At 41.7% G+C, this 18750-nt stretch overlaps 2 protein-coding genes across 2 annotated transcripts; one reads left to right on the plus strand and one right to left on the minus strand.

Annotated features, from left to right (window-relative positions):
- The first annotated feature begins 956 nt into the window (after window positions 1–956).
- On the plus strand, window positions 957–10848 carry LOC111236789 (kinesin-like protein KIFC3). The gene is made up of 20 exons (XM_022765649.1): window positions 957–1052; window positions 1268–1387; window positions 1626–1722; window positions 1842–1999; window positions 2146–2398; window positions 4607–4779; window positions 5358–5423; window positions 5642–5779; window positions 5883–6080; window positions 6287–6460; window positions 7076–7223; window positions 7303–7433; window positions 7539–7650; window positions 7728–7909; window positions 7990–8094; window positions 8175–8305; window positions 8407–8527; window positions 8631–8760; window positions 9068–9297; window positions 9425–10848. The coding sequence occupies exons 2-20, from the start codon at window positions 1289–1291 to the stop codon at window positions 9548–9550; spliced, it is 2772 nt and encodes a 923-aa protein (XP_022621370.1). The 5' UTR covers window positions 957–1052; window positions 1268–1288; the 3' UTR covers window positions 9551–10848.
- A 7-nt stretch (window positions 10849–10855) lies between these two features.
- ccdc12 (coiled-coil domain containing 12) lies at window positions 10856–18462 on the minus strand. The gene is made up of 7 exons (XM_022765650.1): window positions 18356–18462; window positions 15399–15472; window positions 12404–12483; window positions 12164–12225; window positions 12048–12082; window positions 11856–11932; window positions 10856–11231 (listed from the first exon to the last, which is right to left on the minus strand). Exons 1-7 carry the CDS (start codon window positions 18437–18439, stop codon window positions 11152–11154), a joined length of 492 nt encoding a protein of 163 aa, XP_022621371.1. The 5' UTR covers window positions 18440–18462; the 3' UTR covers window positions 10856–11151.
- Between the last annotated feature and the right edge of the window lie 288 nt (window positions 18463–18750).

Consider the following 18750-nt stretch of genomic DNA (forward strand, 5'->3'; position numbering starts at 1 on the left):
TTTTATTACTTCCTTGGTTTTTAGTTGCTTTAATCTTGACTGAAACGACCTCATCTGTTTAACTCACCATTACTTAAATGTTGTGTGTATAATTTTGTTTGTCCACAGTGTTGTCATTGAAAGGTATTGATATTCTTTACAGAGATTTGTAGTGGACACTGCAGACTCTCTCCAGGATTTCAGAGTTGTGAACAGCTGGCTCAGCAGTTTTACTGCAGTATTTGTGCAGGCATCTGTAGCTCTGTGCCTGTCTATGGGAAAATGCCTTTGTCAAACCTCAAGGCACAGATGACTAGTGATGTTTTCAATCTAATCTAATTATGTTTACATATAATTATGGTAATTGTGTTGCCTGTTCTTTTTTATAATGCTTTATCGTTCAGTTTATGTCTTTGTGGGGGTATTTAAAAAATGTCACATTCTGTACTTTTACTTATTCTCTTATTGAATTGATTTTTGTTCACAAAAATGTTAATATGCAATAAAGGGAGATGCAGTTAACATGTCTTAAATAAATTATATGAATGTTAACCCCAGTTACTGTATGTAACTTAACATGGCATTTCAAAGATTGCTTAGCTCATGTTCAGCTGTCCAGTCACTGTGCCACTTAAAGTCCTTCATCGTCATGCAATGCATCAATATTTGCAAGTACATCATCATCATTGTCATCATCACCTGGAACCTGGCACATCTCACCCACCTGTCTCAGGCTGCTGGTATCAGCAGCCCAATCAGTCTCCATACTCCATAATTTTCACTCCACCACTGCAGCGGAGCAGGAAACTGCAGTGAGCATGCTCACATGCAGCTGCAGCCTGTGGATGGAGCAAAGTGGAGGAGGAGAAGAAGGAGGAGAAAGGGGAGGAGAGAGAGAACGATTGAGAGGGAGCCACACAGGAGCTGCACACAGCACTGGGATGCTGTTGCAGCTCTGAGAAAAAGGGATGCATGGGAAGATTTGTCATTGACAACACAGATGGACTGCGAAAGAGGAATACAAATGATGAGAATGCCAAATTATCATCACCTCAGAGAAGATATGTGATAAGGTAAAGAAGATAAAGCATTTTGCATGATGGACTAGAGTGACAGTTAAAATAGAAACATAAGAGGTCCTGGTGTATTGAGACTAGTGCTACCTTCATGCATCATTTGATTATCATTAAAACTTGAGTTTTATAGTAATATCAAGGTAAAAAAAATTTTTTTTTTTTCCTTTTCTGCTGCATGACAGACTTGAACGTGAACATTGTGTCATTTACAGGGACTCTTGGATGGTGTGGAGATGTACGCCTTCTACTCCCTTTTAGTCTACATCTTCTACACTGTCTTTAAGAGGGAAGAGGAAGAGGCATTGGAGGGAGCATGTGGAGCTTCCTCAGATGTATGTCTAGCCACATCATGTCCAGCCTTCGGGGGGTCCTTTGTCGGCAAAGCATTTTTTTATGGGGAACATGCATGCGTTACCTACTACGCGAGAGCAAAAAAAAAAGATTTATAGGCTCCCTTATAAAGGATCTCCACATTGGGAGCGTCATTGCATGTAATTGTGTGCATTTCTATGTATGCAATCTGTAAATATGTTGTGCATGTCTGACCCTCATCTATGATGCTGTACTCAGGAGCCAGGACCTGTTTCCATGGAAACAGGGAGCAGGAGGAGAGATGGCCACACCCCCAAAATGGGGAAAAAAGCTTGTGCTCGGCTTAGTGAATCAAGTGAGTGCTCAGATAGCTTATTAATGTAAAGGCTGTTCTATGATGAGTGATATGGATAGTTTCTGTTAGTGCATACATCCCATTACTCTTTGTTGTTGATGTGGTTTGTTGTCATCCAGGCAGTAGCAGTGACAGTGATGAAATGTCCCCGAGTGATGAAGATGAGGAAGATGGCCCCGACATCCCAGCTTGCACTCCTCTGGCTGCCTTTTTGTCCTTCAAACAGGAGGCTGAGAGGAGGAGGGCCTCACAAGTTCAGCTGGAAACAACAGGAAAGGTAGCAAAACTGTGTCATCACCTGATGCAGGAACATAAACTCACACTTCCCCAAATAGGAGCATCTGCAGTGTCATTAAACTTTGTGTGTGCGTGTGTGTGTGTGTGTGTGTGTGTGTGTGTGTGCGCGCTGTCTTTACTGCCCAGCTGGCAGATTCTCCCCTGGTGGCAGTGATGTCCCACTTGCTGAGTTTTCTGGAGCAGTACTCTCACTTCCAGCAGCTGCAGCAGCAGGCCGACCAGTACCGGGTCCAGCTGAAGAGACACCGTGTCCAGCACCGCCGGCAGATGAAGGCCCTGCGAGCCTCCTACCGCCAGCGCCTCAGGGACAAGAACAGCATCATCAGCAGCCTGGAGGAGGCCATCAGCCATCAGCAGACCCCCAGCCCACTGAGCGAGGGTGAGGGAGGAGGAGGAGGGTCAGAGAAAAGGAGGGGGAGGAGAGAGAGAGGAAAGAGGGGATGGGGGAGGGTGAAATTAAGGTGCAAGAAAGAGGTTTTCCCAGGCGGTGGGTGTGAGGAAGATGGAAAAACAGAGAGGTCGAGGTCGTAGTGCTGTTTTAATAACTGCACTGATTGGTCGGTGTGAAAAGAGCAGAAAAGGTCCAAGGCGAGATTAATGTTATGACACCTCAGCTTGGATGAGATCATCTGATGGATGGAGGAAGATGCATTAGGAGGACAATGAAAACAGAAGGTCACATGCTCGTCATAGTAGGTGTATATCCAGTGGGTTATGTAATATATACAAAAGCGACCTGTGGTCTTATTTACATTGGTGGAAATCCAGTCATTTTCCATGACTGTGGAATTGAGAAGATCTAATATCATGGGAGTGATCAGTCTTGAAGACGTAATTCACGTCAATGTCCAATGACTGGCTTTTTCCGTTGCTGGCTCACCCAAGATTAGATTTTTTTTCAACTGGGGACACACTGTACATCTTTTAATAAAAAGGAGAAGGCTGATTAGATTTGTGTGGGTGGTGGTGTAAGTCAAGTTGGCATTGGTGACATCACAGAGGCCAGACTAACACTGTCCAGCTGACCTCAAAGCTTTCAATGTTGGTATCTGCTGTATCTCAGACTTGACCAGGTGTTTGCTTAACCTCAGAGCAGATTAGACAAAGCTTCCAGCTCCACTCTCGGCTGCGCATCACTTTGCTGTGCATATGATGAGCATGTTAACAAGTGCATGCCTCCATGAAGCTGTAGACAGATCAGATTTCCTTTCCTCAGGCTGACCGATAGAGTCTGAAATGTGTCAATATGTATGACAGCATGCATCATAACCAGACCGGGCCATATACATCTCAGCACGTGGGTGTCTTTAAAGCACACTGACACTCAATCGTGTGCAGGACAAAGATAAATGCCTATGTGACACATGAGTGTGTGGTATTTGGATAGTGACTCTGGCTCTCTGTCATGAATAAAACATGGCTGTAAGTACTGTTTTATTCCCTGCAAATGCACTTACAAGGTCTGGCACATGCTTGGCGCCACGTGTTCTCGTGTTGGACTAAAAATAGCCGGGGGTCCATGTCCCAGTGTTACAAGGCTGTTGGCTTTGTTTGTTTTCTGTAAGGCAACGTGCAGGTCTAAGTGGAGGAGTGTTCCTGTGTATTTTCAGATGTGCAGTATTTCCATCACGAGCACCATTTGCCTGTTTTTTTTTGTTTGTTTTTTTCTACTATTATCCACTATTCAGTATTTAAGCTTTTAGAATGAATGGCTAATGCTCCATTCACTGGTCATTTGTCAAGAATGTAAAAAGAAATCTTAAGCTTCCTTTTTGTTTTATCTTTATCATTATGTTGTTCATTGTGTTCGAGCTGCTGTTTTAAAATTTACAAAGCTATCTCAGAGCCTCTGCAGACTAGAACAGCTCTCAGACTTTTCACGTTTCTTGCAAGCACGTTTCTATCAGCACTCTGGACTCACAGCTGTAGCCTCTCCCTGTATTTTTTTCTTCTTCCTGGCATCACCACCTCTCCCTGCACCACTGTGACACAGCAAACCTGACACACCGTGTTAGTGAAATTAACATAATTCCCTGCTATGAAAATCAAAGGTGACGGTGCCTGATAAATCATTGAGGTGGAGAAAAGTGATTAAAATGGTACTGGGCGTGCTGCGGAGGTTCCTGTGGAACAACAGAAGAGGTTTAGCAGGTTGAAGCGTTTTCTAAATGTGAATCTTGGTTCTGCACTTGAGACAGGCTGCACGTGATAGCCATACAGGTCTTTAGACTTGCCCTGGAGACTCCAGAGTGGAAACACGGCGATGATAATGCTAACTTAACTGCAATGCAAAGTAACTAGATGGCGTGTTTAAGTGCATACTTAATGTTCATTAATATTACACACGCTCACAAGCATTCAAGCGTACTCTGGAAAGTGGCCTTAACTGAAAAGCCTACATATAGAAAACAGGTCAGAGGAAGTTCAGAGGATATTGGTTGGTTCTATTTGTGGGTGATCTAATGTGAATATGGGTCCAAAATTTTAGAATTATTTTTTTTTGCTGATTTTGACGCAGCCAGCATTTAGGCTGGTGATGATGATGATGATGAAGATGCTGATGATAGTCTCTATTCATGTCCTGCAGGTGAGTCCAGCAGTGATGCAGGGGCACAGGCTGGGGTTCACCAGCTGGTGGAGTCTCTGTACGGCCTGCAGGGCGAGAGGAGTAAGCTGAGAGGAGAGCTCCGTCTGCTGCACTCACAGCTGGAACAGAAGGAAAAAGACCGACACTCTCGCATACAGGCCTTTCAGCAGCAGGTAGGCAGCAGCATATTTGTTAAATCCCCAGAGTTGAATCCATCCATCCATCCATCCATTATCTATACCGCTTATCCTTATGGGGTCGCGGGGGACTGGAGCCAATCCCATCTGACATTGGGCGAGGGCGGGGTACACCCTGGACAGGTTGCCAGTCCATCACAGGGCCAACATACAGAGGCAAACAATCAGTCACGCTCACAGTCACACCTATGGGCACTTTGGAGTCGCCAATGGCTGTAAGTATTGCGGAAGAGAAGATATCATCATTTCCTTCTTATGGACACATTTTCTGTACATGCATATCTTCATAAATACATTATGCCTTTCAAGTCGTGTGTTATTGTGCATATATGTGAATGTTGTGAATTTTTTATGTGACTGTGTAATCTACACTGCCATTTTGGCAAGGTATCTACATCTATCTATTCCTGTTTAAACGTTGAATAAGAAATAGCAGAATTATATAACTTCACATTGTGCTACAAATGATTGAATGAAATCGAGAGTCAAACATGTCTATATTCTCAGATCAGACCTGTTTTAGTAAACTTTTAACTGTTCTATTTCTCGCACAGATTGATGAGCTGAAGAGCTGCATAGAGGAGCGTGAGGAGGAGCTGTCGAGACTGAGAACTGCCACTGTAAGTGCTTAGCTCTGTTGATTTAATCACTCTGTCACTTTCCACGTCATCGGCAAGACTGCCACAGTGTATTCCCAAACACGCAGAATTGAAAATAGTGCTGTAAAAATGCCAAAGAAGGGTCAGCATATCTTGTGTAATAAATCCGTGATGAAAAAATATTTTTGCAATTTTGAGATTTTAATGCTGGAACTCAACCTTATATTATATTTCCTCAGGGGGCCACAGACTCAGAGAAGCGAGTGCTGTGTCTGTCGGCGGAGAACGAGAGTCTGAAACAAAGCCTGAGCGTCACTCAAGGCCTCCTGCAGCAGCTGTCAGCCATCCCCTCCCAGTCCAGCACCATGCTCATCAAGGTGAGACGCGCCCGCACAGCTGGGAGCTCGCTGATGTGCTACCAAGGCAACCATTAGCAACTGCAAACACAAATAATTGAATTTGTTTTCTATGCCCTGCTAGGAGAACGAGAACCTCCGCAGCAGAGTGCAGCAGCTGGAGATCTCCCTACAACAACGTGCTGAGCAGCTGTCACAACTGGAGCGACAGAGCGAACAGAGCGAGTGGAGGAGAGGAGAGGAGCTGAGGAAACGAGAGGATAGAGTGAGGGAGCTGCAGCTGGAGTTGGACAGAGAGAGAGGAAAGGAGCCACTGGTGAAGGTAATTCAAATACGAAAGTGTTTTTTAAATTGGTTTGAATATTAAAGAGTGGCTTTTGATCTACAACAGCTAATTAGAGAGATTTGAATATAGATATTTGTTAGCTGGAAACACACCAGCATTAGTAATAAAGGAGCCTCCTCTTTTGTACTATATATTTTTAGAGTAGATGACAATCAGATGGGTTTTTTTTTTTTCTTTCCCAGTATGTCACCCAGACTGTGGAGGTGGAATCACCTGCCACACTAAAGCAGCTGACTAAAGCCAGACAGAGGAATGAGCTGCTGTCTGAAAAGCTGTCCAATCAGAATATGCGGTGCAAACAGCTGGAGGAGCAAATCAGGAAGTCTGATGAATATAGCTGTAATCTGCAGCACAAGGTAACAAGGAGAAGCGACAGTATTCACACTAAACTAGTTTGCTGTGAATACTTATCTGTCATATCTGCTTTGAAGTGCACAGTTGTATACACACAATCTCACACACCATCTCACACACAAACACTGGCAGATTAAACTGACATCAGCATTATATACTGTATGACCTGTGTTTTTAGAAGTTAACATTTGTTTTTGAACATATCTCAAGCACGAAATTAATGTACATAAATCTTAAGGTGAATCACATGACAATAATGCTCCACAATAATAAATAAATATCCATCAGTACACGAATTATTACTCTTGGCTGCTGGCCATTAAAAAGCAAGGAAACTGGCAACAAATCCCAGATGATGAAATCGTGATGCCATCAACATCAACTCTGATTAAAAAAACATTTGAAAGAGACAGTCGGCCGGGATAAATAACCCCCCCCCCTGTTTTTTAGAGAACAGATGATCAGAAGGTAGAAGGAGAGATTTTTCACTTCACTGTTGGAAATTCACAACCTGGATCAGTTTCATTGACAGATGAACTCATTATAGAGCAGAACCTGCACAGACTGGACATGTCTAGCTGACAGATTGACAAATTGCTGCGCTGAACCTTTTACAGATTGCAGCATATGAGCGAGAAATCAGTAAACTGAGAGAGGAACTGCTGAAAGAGATTGGCCATTTGGAGGAGAGGAAGGAGGAGGCTGTGAAGGCTGCAGCTAGCTGCTCAGCAGAACACTTTCAGAACCTGCAGGACCAATTCTTCGGTGAGTTACACATAATTAAATCAGCAAAGAAAGAGATATTGGTTTCCATGCACAAGAAAAAGAAAAATGTATTTTTCAGGCTTGCAGAAGCGTCTGACGGCCCTCCCACCGACTTTACGCTCCATGAAGACAGACTACGCCAGTCTGAGGAGCCAAGTTCGAAACTTCTCAGACTTTTATGGAGCAGCTATAAACGATGCAAAAAAACAGGTATGTACTGCTGTGTTTAGGAGACAGACGTCCAACCAAATCAACAGGCCTAGTAAAAAGTTGTTGTTGTTGTTGTTTTTTTTTACTGTTTTATGTCTGTGGCAGATTACAGCAGCTATCAGTGAGATGTCCGAAGCCAACAAAGATCTTCTGGAGAAATATAGGAAAGAAGTTGCACTGCGCAGGAAGTACCATGAACAGCTGGTGGAGCTTAAAGGTATGCAGAGAAGAAGAAATATAAATTCACTGCAGAAGATATAAAATGTGTCACTGACTGGACCCCTCTGTTTTTAGGCAACATCCGCGTGCTGTGTCGCGTGAAGCCCGTGCTGAAGGAGGACCAGCATGAGGAGGGCCAGTCTGTGGTGGTGACGGCAGACCCCAACAACGAGTCCTCCCTCACTGTGCTGAACAAAGGGAAGGGTCGTATCTTTGAACTGGATAAGGTCTTCCACCCTCAGGCCACGCAGGAAGAGGTAGTGAAAATGAACGGTGTATGAGCACGAAGGAAATATAAGCGTAACAAGAACTCTAACCCTTTATTTGCTTCTGCCAGGTCTTTCAGGAGATTGAACCTCTTGTGACGTCCTGCATCGATGGCTACCATGTCTGCATATTTGCATACGGACAGACTGGCTCTGGAAAGACCTACACCATGGAGGTATACTCTCCGGTTAACAGTCGCCATAGAGTGATGGTCTGTAATATAGGTTGCAGGCTAAGTATCATGTGATTTTTCAGGGCAGTGTGGAGAACCCAGGCATCAACCAGCGAGCACTGAAACATCTCTTCAGTGAGATCGAGGAGAGGAAGGACATGTGGTCTTACACCGTCACTGTCAGTTCTGTGGAGATCTACAACGAGGTGCTAAGGTAAGCTACTCTTTTCTTTAGATAAGCATTTAGCCTTCAATATTATTTTGAGCTGAAAGAAAGTGGTTGTTTTATTGTCTGTGTTACATTTTGTTTCCCAGAGACCTGCTGAGTAAGGACGGAGAAAAACTGGACATAAAGATCAACCCGGACGGAACAGGACAGCTGCATGTGCCGGGCCTCAGGATCGTCGAAGTCAAGAGCTTTCAGCACATTAAGAAGGTGACATGTTTGGAAACAGCCCGTGCTGTTATGATTTGATGAATATTGTTCACCGTTGGAGCAAATCATAACATTGATGCTCAATATTCTCGTGTTGGAGCAGATTTTAGCCACAGCACGAAGAAACAGGATCACCTTTGGCACTCAGATGAACCAGCACAGCTCCCGCTCCCATGCTCTGCTCTGCATCACGGTTCAGGGCACTGACCTCGCCACAGGGTCCAAAACCACCGGTCAGTTGCACATGCATTGTCTCTTCTTACACAGAAAGTGTTTCAAATGCCCAACAGAAGTTCCTGCTGTAAGTTGGAATCATACTTGGTATTCCTCATCGAATGCCTCTCTGTTGTATTAAAGCTGAGGGCAGTCTAGCTATTAGTCATAATGTTGAATCAAGAGAGAGTTTGAGAGTGAAAGCAGGATGAGAAAGCAAAACACAGCTTCTGATTAGGATTCAGTCAGGCACATGAGCATCCAGAGATGGCCGTCTTCATCATTTCATCCATTACTCTGTGTTTACTTTTTTTTTTTTTCCCTTAGGCAAGCTGAACCTGGTGGACCTGGCTGGCTCGGAGAGAGTATGCAAGTCTGGTGCAGAGGGAGAGAGGCTGAAGGAGGCCCAGAATATTAACCGCTCTCTGCTGGCACTGGGGGATGTAATTCAGGCACTGAGGGCTCGGCAGACTCACATCCCTTTCAGGAACTCCCGCCTTACATACTTATTACAAGACTCTCTGGGCAAAGGCAGCAAGACTGTCATGGTGGTGCAGGTAAGATTACTCCTCCAGATTTTTTAGATTTTCAGCCTGAGACGTATGACATATTTTCAGTACACCACATTTGAAGTCTTTGTCGATGCTTGTTGTGAGACATCTTGTTTCAACTTCTCTGCTAAAGGTGTCTGCTCTGGAGAGTAATGTGGGAGAGACATTGTGCTCACTGAAGTTTGCCCAGAGGGTGTGCAAGGTGGAACTGGGCCCTGCAGCCAGGAAGATTGAATCTGGTGGAGGGCAGTGCGACTGACAGCCTCAAATCACCAGGGAGCCATGACTGCAGCCGTCAGATTATCACCCACCCTACCAATGATTCATAGAGCTACAGTTTCAACAAGATCAACAGCAATGCTGCTCAAGGGCTAAATCTGTGGAGGTCTGTGTGGCACATAAATGAAGACCTGTGATTGAGGTTAGGTATTTAGGATATTGGCCTCCACTTTGCCATTTTCCGCTTCCGACACATGATAACCCTTTATTGTTAGATAATCTGCATGCAGTGCCAAAACAACCTCTGACTCCCCCCTACGGTGTAAGATTTGATGCTTCCTTGAACTACAGTATCTCAGTTTCTTTGTATTAAATACCAAAATCCAGGATATACCATATCCTCCATGATCACCAGTGTTTAGAGCAGCATCATGTCCAGACAGGTTTAGTAAGCTTCCAGCGCCACAATATCAACACTTCCGTTTTTGCAGTATTAATCATCTTGCTATAAATGTCTGTAGTTTGTGAGATTCATCTCCAATGTTGTATATTTTTGAAGGTTTTAGTGTGTAGGAGAATCTGTTTTATAGCAAAAGTACAGACATTTCCGTGACACTGACATCACATATTTGTGTAGTTTTTGTGAACTTCAGAAAAATAGTGACTGAATTCTTTCTGTTTCTCTTTCGAGACTTGATAATTTGCCTTTTGAGTAAAGAGGAAAGTCGTTGAAGGGAGTGGGTGGCCTTTGTCCTAGACTGGTAATATAATGAACTGTGCAATATCCTCCTTATTGAGGAGACTGCTTGGGCCTATGTGGACAGAAGATGCACTTTATTGTGAAAGGAGTGTTTCAGTTCAGAACAGGTATTTAGGTGCTTGCAATAGATATCACTAGTGAATGTCATACCAGAAACAGCTTATTGTTATCTGTTCATCATCATTCCTCTATTTATCACCCACTGAATCAAAACTAACTTGATTCAAGTGTAGCAAGACATTAATGTTGCAGTAACTACCATGCAGGTCATTTCATGATGATTAGAGTCAATTTTCAGATAACTTTCTGAATAAACACAATGTATTTGAAACGTGTCTTTTTTCTCTTATTGGACGAATGATTAGTCATGCCACAAAACTGTGGAGTTCCTAGTTCAAATTCCATTGCCATTCCGGCAATTTATCTTTATGAAGATATTGATGATTTTTCTGTCAGTATGATAGCAGTAGTTTGATTTGTCAGGTATTTAATTAGATCGATAGAAAAAAAGCATTTTATCAATCCAAGTTTTTAAATTGATTTTTCCCACATAAAGGGAAAATACACAAAAATAATAATCAGGTATTTGAAAAAGTCACATTATTTTACTTGAGAAAATACAAAAATTACATTAAAAATGCACCTCAATTAACCACATATACATAATGTACTACTACATATTCATATGTAATAATACAGTGATACAAGGTAGGACTTGTATATGAAGACCTGACAGGAAAATTTACTCCCTGCAGCGACGAAACCAGCCATCTCTCTAGGCACGACACCAATGTGATGGTACAGTCCCAGTAAAGTCAGGCCATCATTGTGGTGTTCCATTCATTCACTATAGTCTTACACTGTACAGTTACATCTTGGATTCAGTCCGAGTCGCCCTCCTCCACTCCTACTGCTCCCACTGCTCCAGCCAACTCCTCCTCACTGCCTCGCAGACGATCCCCTGGACACACACAAACACAGTCAATCTGACTCACTCATTCACTGCATCCTTCAATCACGAGTTGATAACATGCACCATTGACACCTGTTAACCAAGTATCCCAGCTGCCGACAGAATAGTCCAGTATGGTGATGATATTCCACCCAGACAGTACAGGCTCAATACATAGCTGTACTGCTGTCTGAGTTTGCACAGAAGATAAAAACTAAACTGAAAGGAGTGACTGTTTGTTTGCCACTATAATCTGTTTAATGTTAGTCAATGACTCAAGAATTTTAATAACTAGATTATTATGTTAACAAAAAGAACATGTTTACCTCAACTCTTCAAGCATGTAAATAAAAGGTAACAAGTATAAACAATGTGACACACAGAGAAAACCTCCTATTACAGTTAAACCTGTTTTGTGATCTCCTGAAAGCTTGTGCCTATTTTTAGAATGTGGATCACACATCAGTGGAGGAATCAGACTGTTGATGTCATCAGGTGACTTCAAGCCTCTGTGGAGTCTGGAAACCACAAAGCAATTAGCCTAATAATTCACACCCAGCTCAGGCGCAGTTGTCTCTTCTGTCAGGAGAATTCAGCGATAAAACGGAAAAACATAAAACAAGAAATACTAACGGATGAGCTCAGCGATGGCTCTCTGTGTTCTCCTCTCCAACTTCTCCAGTTTCTTTGCCACGTCGCGCTTCAGGTCCCTCGATTCAGAATCACAGTGAAAAGACAAAGTCAGCCACAAATTATCTTTGATTAGACCAAGATTTTATGCACAATACCGACTGGAAATTTATTAAAAAAAAAAAAAGGTCTTACCAGTCTGGTTTTCTCGGGGCAAGGTTGGCCAAATCCTGGGGAAAGAAAACAACTGAATACAGCAGGCACTGATGCAACAACAAATGAATCACATTTACACTGAAGGAATTACTCACCACTTCTTCAATGATGGGCTCTGGATTAGCTGCCTCTAACTGGTCTTTAACTTTATCTTCCACTGCAAACCAAGAGAGGTTGCCATCAGTCATGAATCATGTATGATAATAGCAGCAGGAATCTGTGAGTACTACTCAAGGGGTGTCATGTGCTATGACCTTCCTGGAGGCCATGTATGATATTAACAAGGCTCTGAGGTAAGTTTTTTCAAAGCTTGTTTGTGTGTAAAGAGTTCTCACCTGATGCTGGTTTGGCTTTGGGCACCTGTCTCTCCTTCAGCTCTTCATCCTCTGGAGTGTAATTCCGCAGCTTCAGCTCTCTGACAAAAGAAAGGCAAAGTAAAGTGAGTCTGGTTTTAGTGCTGTAAACGATACATCTCTCTTATTCCCTTTTCCCACACTCTTGTGACAGTCCAGGAGGTGGCAGTGTAGACAAATATATTCCACCAGAGATTAAGGAGCATAAATGACCATCTGCAAACCCTGCACAGCTGCACATCTAATGTCTAGAAGAGGTCGGGTATAATGTCCCTCTTTATTCCTATGGACACGTCTGATTAACATGTTCCACCTGCTCCTGGGCACAGACTCGAGGAGAGCAGCTAACAGCTGAGGAATTCTTTCCTTGATGTTGAATTACGAAGTCTTTCATCACGTCTCTGCACAGAGGAATTCTTGGCAAGCCTTAACTGACATCTATGCAGATTATACAGAAAGTCCAGAGGCAGAGGTAAACTATTGTCTGACTAAACGCACACCAAGAGAGTTATCAGCTGTTCTGAGCTTAACATGGATTTGTGATGAAGCTTGAGAGTGTACACTCTTGATACATTCATCACACTCCTGCTGCCAATGGACAGACCGATGCCTTGTATGGGTACGGGCAGGAATGCTAGTCATGTTCTGCCTGTGGTTGACCGAGGTCCACTCTTAGTCCACACATCTCTCCCTCTCTTTATCTGCCTCCTGAATATTTCCCAGAGACTGTTTTAGTGGGGAAATATGTCATTCTATCCATCTCACCATTAAATTGAATTCTCATGCCACTTAAATGCCCCTGAAAATGTCTATCATCTACTCTCTGTTTGTCTAAAAGCTACACACAGCTCTGCTGTATGACGACAAAAAACACTTATCTGGAGAGAAAATGTTCTGTGCAATTAAAATATGACTTTAATTGAAACACTGTTACTTTAATAAAACTAATGTAGAAAACAACAGAGCTAAATCATATCACCTTTTTTTGAGTGTCAAATTTGAATTAAAAGATTTATGGGTTATGCCAACTTTAGTTTCAAATCTGGTCAGGGACCATGGTTGTATGTCATCACTTCTCTCTCCTCATTCTCTGTCACCTCACTACTATCAAACATTCTAATAAAAATGTCCCAAAATACTAAACTAAAAAAAGGTTCTCCCTCCGGGAAGCATGGATGTGTTTAGTAAAGTCTTTGGCTACATTATTCGGGATAATGTTTGGATATTTTTGGTATAAGGCTGGTGCTTGTACAAAGGGTTACATGAATGTAGTTGCAATTTTGCCATTATTTGTCATCTGTACAAAACTGATCATTTAGCCTAAAGATAGTGTTAGAGAAAAGAAAAAATGGACGACGGTCCTCTGAGGAGCAAGTTGTAGTGCAAACTTTATGATTTTGACATTACTTATACAATTGTGGCACAAAAGGTAAAGTCAAGGGGTGATCGTAAACATGAAGATACATCATGAGGCCATGGAGATCACAGCAAATGGATATTGCAATGGACAAGTAGTGCTTGTCCAAAATATTTTTAACTGGATTGAGTGAGGCAAAAGGTCAAGGAAAGTCACCCACATCATTTGGATGATATTCAAACTTAATTTTTACGACATCCTGGTCAGTAAATGTCAAGATATTTTGTTATAGACCAAAGGCACAGACGGGCACACAAATAATGAATGACATCGTCATCTTAAGTGCCGCCACAAAGACAGGATTAACAGACTGGATGTGTAAATTTTCCATCCTGTGTCAATGTTTGACATCCTACCTTTATTTTTCTTAACTGTCTCTCAATTTGATGCGTCCAAACCTTTCAAGTGTGTTTACACATTTCCACTTCAAGCACAATGTGGCATCAAAGAGAGCCAGTGATAAATTCAGAGCACTGACCCAAGTGTAGCCCTCTCAAAATGTTTAGAGCGAACTGAGACTGAGGAGGAGGTTTAGCAGAGTGCTCAAATGTTTACACTGATATCAAGGTACCTGGCCCATTCACCACTGCAAAAATAACTCCAGCCTTTCCATTTACAAGAGCCACAGAAACTGTAAGTACTAATTTAATATTTCAGAGGCTTTAGAAATTCCATTTGTCTTATTGGCCACCTCCAAGGATATGAAATCTACTAACAGCAGCCCTAACACACCTGCAAGATGTAACAGGAAAAGCTGCATCATGCTGTTGGGGCCTTTTGTGAAATAGCCTTGAAGGAATGTATAACAAACAGGAAGCTGAAAACCTTTCTGCACAAGATTTATTTTCACATCTCAAACCTGTGAATCTTTCACTAATTTAAATAGGAATAACATAAGGACTAACATGCTGATTGTTTTGTTCTTTCATGCCTTGGTTTGGGAATTTGATCTGCCATGAAATTTTAATACCAATCACAAGATACATTACAGGCACATCTTGCTACAGATGTGTTTCTTAACTTGGCAAAACACAGATAAAAAAAACATTCAGTACATTCAGCACTGATCTTTTCTTTCTTCACAGATAAATGTCTAAATTGGACTCTTAACGTCTGCTGCTATTTTCGTTCTCCCAGGAGAGATCTGTCCTGTTGAACTGGAGGAAATACAGCGGCACTCCCTCTGTGCCGTCAGTGCACAGTCATTAAATATAAACAATGGAAAAACGGACAGGAAAGATGGCTGCTCTTCCTGCCGACTAATACACAAAGTTGAGTGAGCTGCAGGATATTTGAGCAGCTAATAGCACGAGGCTGTGATCCAGCCAAGTGTAAACACTGCAATTCATGACCTGCACTGACATATTTTCTGTGTTACAAGAAGATCGTGGTTAGATAAAGGTAAAGATTAATGTTCTGGTGATGGACTTCTATATCAGTTTCAGTTCCGTTTGTGATGCTTAAAAAGCTTCAGCTAAAAGGGGCGAGCAACAGGGTGTGAATAAACTGTCACATGCCTTTATGAAAGAAACAAAAGGACAAGTGGAGTGATGAACTAACCTGTGCCTCTCCTCCGTAGTCTCCTCTAATGAAGGTTTTTTCTCCTCTGGCTCCCCATCTTCCTGCTCTCTCCCCTGTTAGAAGATCATCACACAATCATTGAAGTAACTTGACTTTACTATATGGGATTCAACAGCATCACTACAACAGCACTAAAACTAAACTATCTAATGCTGTATTCTGCCACAAATAATAACTTAAAGAAAATGTTTATGGCTGTTTTGTTCTTATTACAAAGCTTACACCAAGGGTGACATGAAGTGTGATGGTGGGATGACACAAAGCCTACAAGATGACCCTAAAACAAGTTTTGTAAGGTATGCTTTAGGCCATTTTAGATCTGGCACACTAAAGATACAGTTTATACATCAGGCTAAAATTTGCATAGGACAACAAAATAATAAAACATCAGTGTTTTGTGTTGGCCCATCATTTGTGAGTCAAATAACAAATTTACATTTTGAGCTTGATTATTTCTGACACAATGTTATTTAGGATGTGTAGTTTAAGAACTTTGGGAACTAACAAATAAATTAGGAAAACCAGGTTGCTGTTCTGATAGTCCTGGACCAGATGGTCCAGGACTATCAGTAAAAACCACAAAAGCTAACATGCTACCTGAACAACAATTACAGCATTTCATAATGAGGCCTACGCAAAACTATACACACGTAAACAATGGGGAGAACAAATAATGAAATGTACTTGCAGAAATCCAGAAAAAAAAAAAACATAATGTTGACCTTGAGAAATTGTAACAAAGGATATCGAACCCCTCCCATCTTACATTTTCCTGAAGAGGCTTCCTGTCCACCTGCTAGAACAATTCAGAGGACTGACTCATTCTTGAAGTGCAGTACAAAAAGAAAATAACCCCAAGCTTCAGGAATGTCAGCAGCCGTTTATCAAACATTGCTAGCCAAGCCAGTATGCTTCTGTTCAACAACAGCTTAGTGAAACATGTTCTGGTGTAAGCAGTCAGCTTACACATTGAACAGGGTTTCCTGTTGCAAGAACAATTCAGATTCATAACTGTAACAATGTCATCGTGGAGCAGAATAACTGTGTGATGTTCACATACTTCACCACAGATAGCAGGAGCCCTGCTGAAGCCTCACTGAAGCTCAGGTGCAACAACCTGCTCTCAGAATATGTGGGTCAAGACCTAGGGTGTGTGTTGATATGAAAATGTAATATTGTACAATTATCATGGACAGATTAGCCAAGCATACAATATAATTTTCATAATAACTGATAAGAACTGTCAATCAACTGTTACACATGCTTTAGATTTAACTGTCTAGTGTGTGGCAGTGGCCACAGAGAAGAGTAGTAGACATTTTTTTTGTGTGTTGCTGTGTTCTTTAACAGATTCTAATAGTTTTTTTCTCTGCATCGTTCATGAAACTGAGGTATCTCCATACTTCCTACAAATCCTCCTTTACAAAAGAAAAAGTTGTGTCTTTTTAGTAAAATTTCTCCACCTTCTACCACAATAATCGTGTTTTCAGTTTCAGGTGGTTTCAGTTAGTTATTATTGTTTTCAGCGTCACAATGTCGTAGATGGTTAAGACGTTTTCAAACATCCTACTCTGTTGGGCTTGTGTGGGAAAACACTCTAAACAACCAATTTAGTGAAATTACTTTGTGAAACAAAGTTGCAAATATAATGTTACATTCTTCAGAAATTACCCGATTAGTGTGACCAGTGTTCCATTATATTCCAAGAATTTTAGAATGCTATATGTCTTGTTTAGATAAGAGAAACTGCTTTTGTCATTAAACATCAACAAGAGACACATTTCCTTGCATAAACACAAGGTCAGAGCTCTTATCCCTGCAGCCCCCGTCTATTCTATACCTCTGATAGTCAGCAGCCCAATCCCAATGTCCACTCCCACAGACTTGGAGACACGTTCCCTGTAAATTCATGAGGGTTTAGGGCTGTACCACTGTCAAACCATCAAGGATATGAGGGCTCTCCAGCAGACATTTTGAGCCCTTTATACACACTTTCCATTAGTCTGCATTTCTGCAGACTTTGCCTGAGAGAATTACCAGAGACAGTAAATGACAGTATAAAAACAAAGCCCACTGGTGATTCAGAGCCAGAACTGTGTAGTTATTTGTCCTATGATGACATGATGATGAACTCCAAATACCAAAAATGGACCAGATCTGATCCAACATTGTATTTTTTGCTTACCAACAGGGAGCAAAGGGAGGGAATAAAAATGTACAATCAAAAGTCCCAAACCCACAATTGAATGCAAATGCTTTGGCATCATCAAGGTAACTTGATATAAGTGCTTTCACATTCCTCTTTGTACCATTTTCAGCCCTTGCAGCCTCGCGCGCTCAAACACTCACCAGGTGATGTCAATTAAGTCTGTGAGGGTTCAGGGCATAGGGCTTGGGGTGTTATTAAGGCCTCACTGTTCAATGCACTATAGAACAACCAACTCAATGTCTTAAATACAAGGAATTACGACTGCAGTTCTGGCCTTATCAAACCTGAGATACATTTTCATTGTCATGGCAGTTAAAACAAAGTTATAAACACAATGAAACCTGTACAGGCACAAAACAGAGGGGTAACCACGGATGCTAATTTAATAGGATCTTTACTATACTTTATAAACGAAGACATTAACTTTTGCTACATGATTAGCTCATAAAGGTTAGCTTCGCAAATTGGCCCCATGGGCAAAAGTGAATGACTAATAACTACAACTACTGCTATAAAAGCAAGTAAATTTGAACTAGATATCGATTAAATATTTCTTTTCACATCAACAGATCAACGAACCAAGGTTAAGACCAATTTGCTACATTAACCGTGCTAACGTTAGCTGCAAGCTAAGTCGGCTAACGTTACCTCACTAACAGTTTGACGCGTTTTCTACAGGCTATGTTGCATTTATCATAAGCTAAACATCACGAGACACGTAACTTACATGAAGTTGTTTATCTCTTAGTGCCTTTAGCCTCTCTTTTCTCTTGAGGGCCTGCTCCTGAAGTGACCCAACATTTCGCTCCATGTTTGTCGTTACACGCCGCTCAATTCTCTCTGAAACCCATTAGTTGTCCTGACTGAGGATGTAAAACGACCGTCGAGCACATCGATTGCAGTGGCCTGTTGCCTCATCATGTGATATTGTTTTGTTTTGTTTGACTAATTCCTTCAAAATCAGTGATTAGATTAATAGAAATTTAAACATTATTATTTAAAAATAAATCTTTAGGTTATGAAGATTTTAAGCACAGATAAGTTTCTATTGGGGCCTATTGGATGTATTGGCACATGGACATCTTCAATGCTTCAGTTGATTTAACTTTCAGTAGCTAACAG

This window comes from Seriola dumerili, unplaced genomic scaffold (assembly GCF_002260705.1).
Source record: "Seriola dumerili isolate Sdu_G_001 unplaced genomic scaffold, Sdu_1.0 BDQW01000723.1, whole genome shotgun sequence".
Classification (NCBI taxonomy): Eukaryota; Metazoa; Chordata; class Actinopteri; order Carangiformes; family Carangidae; genus Seriola; species Seriola dumerili.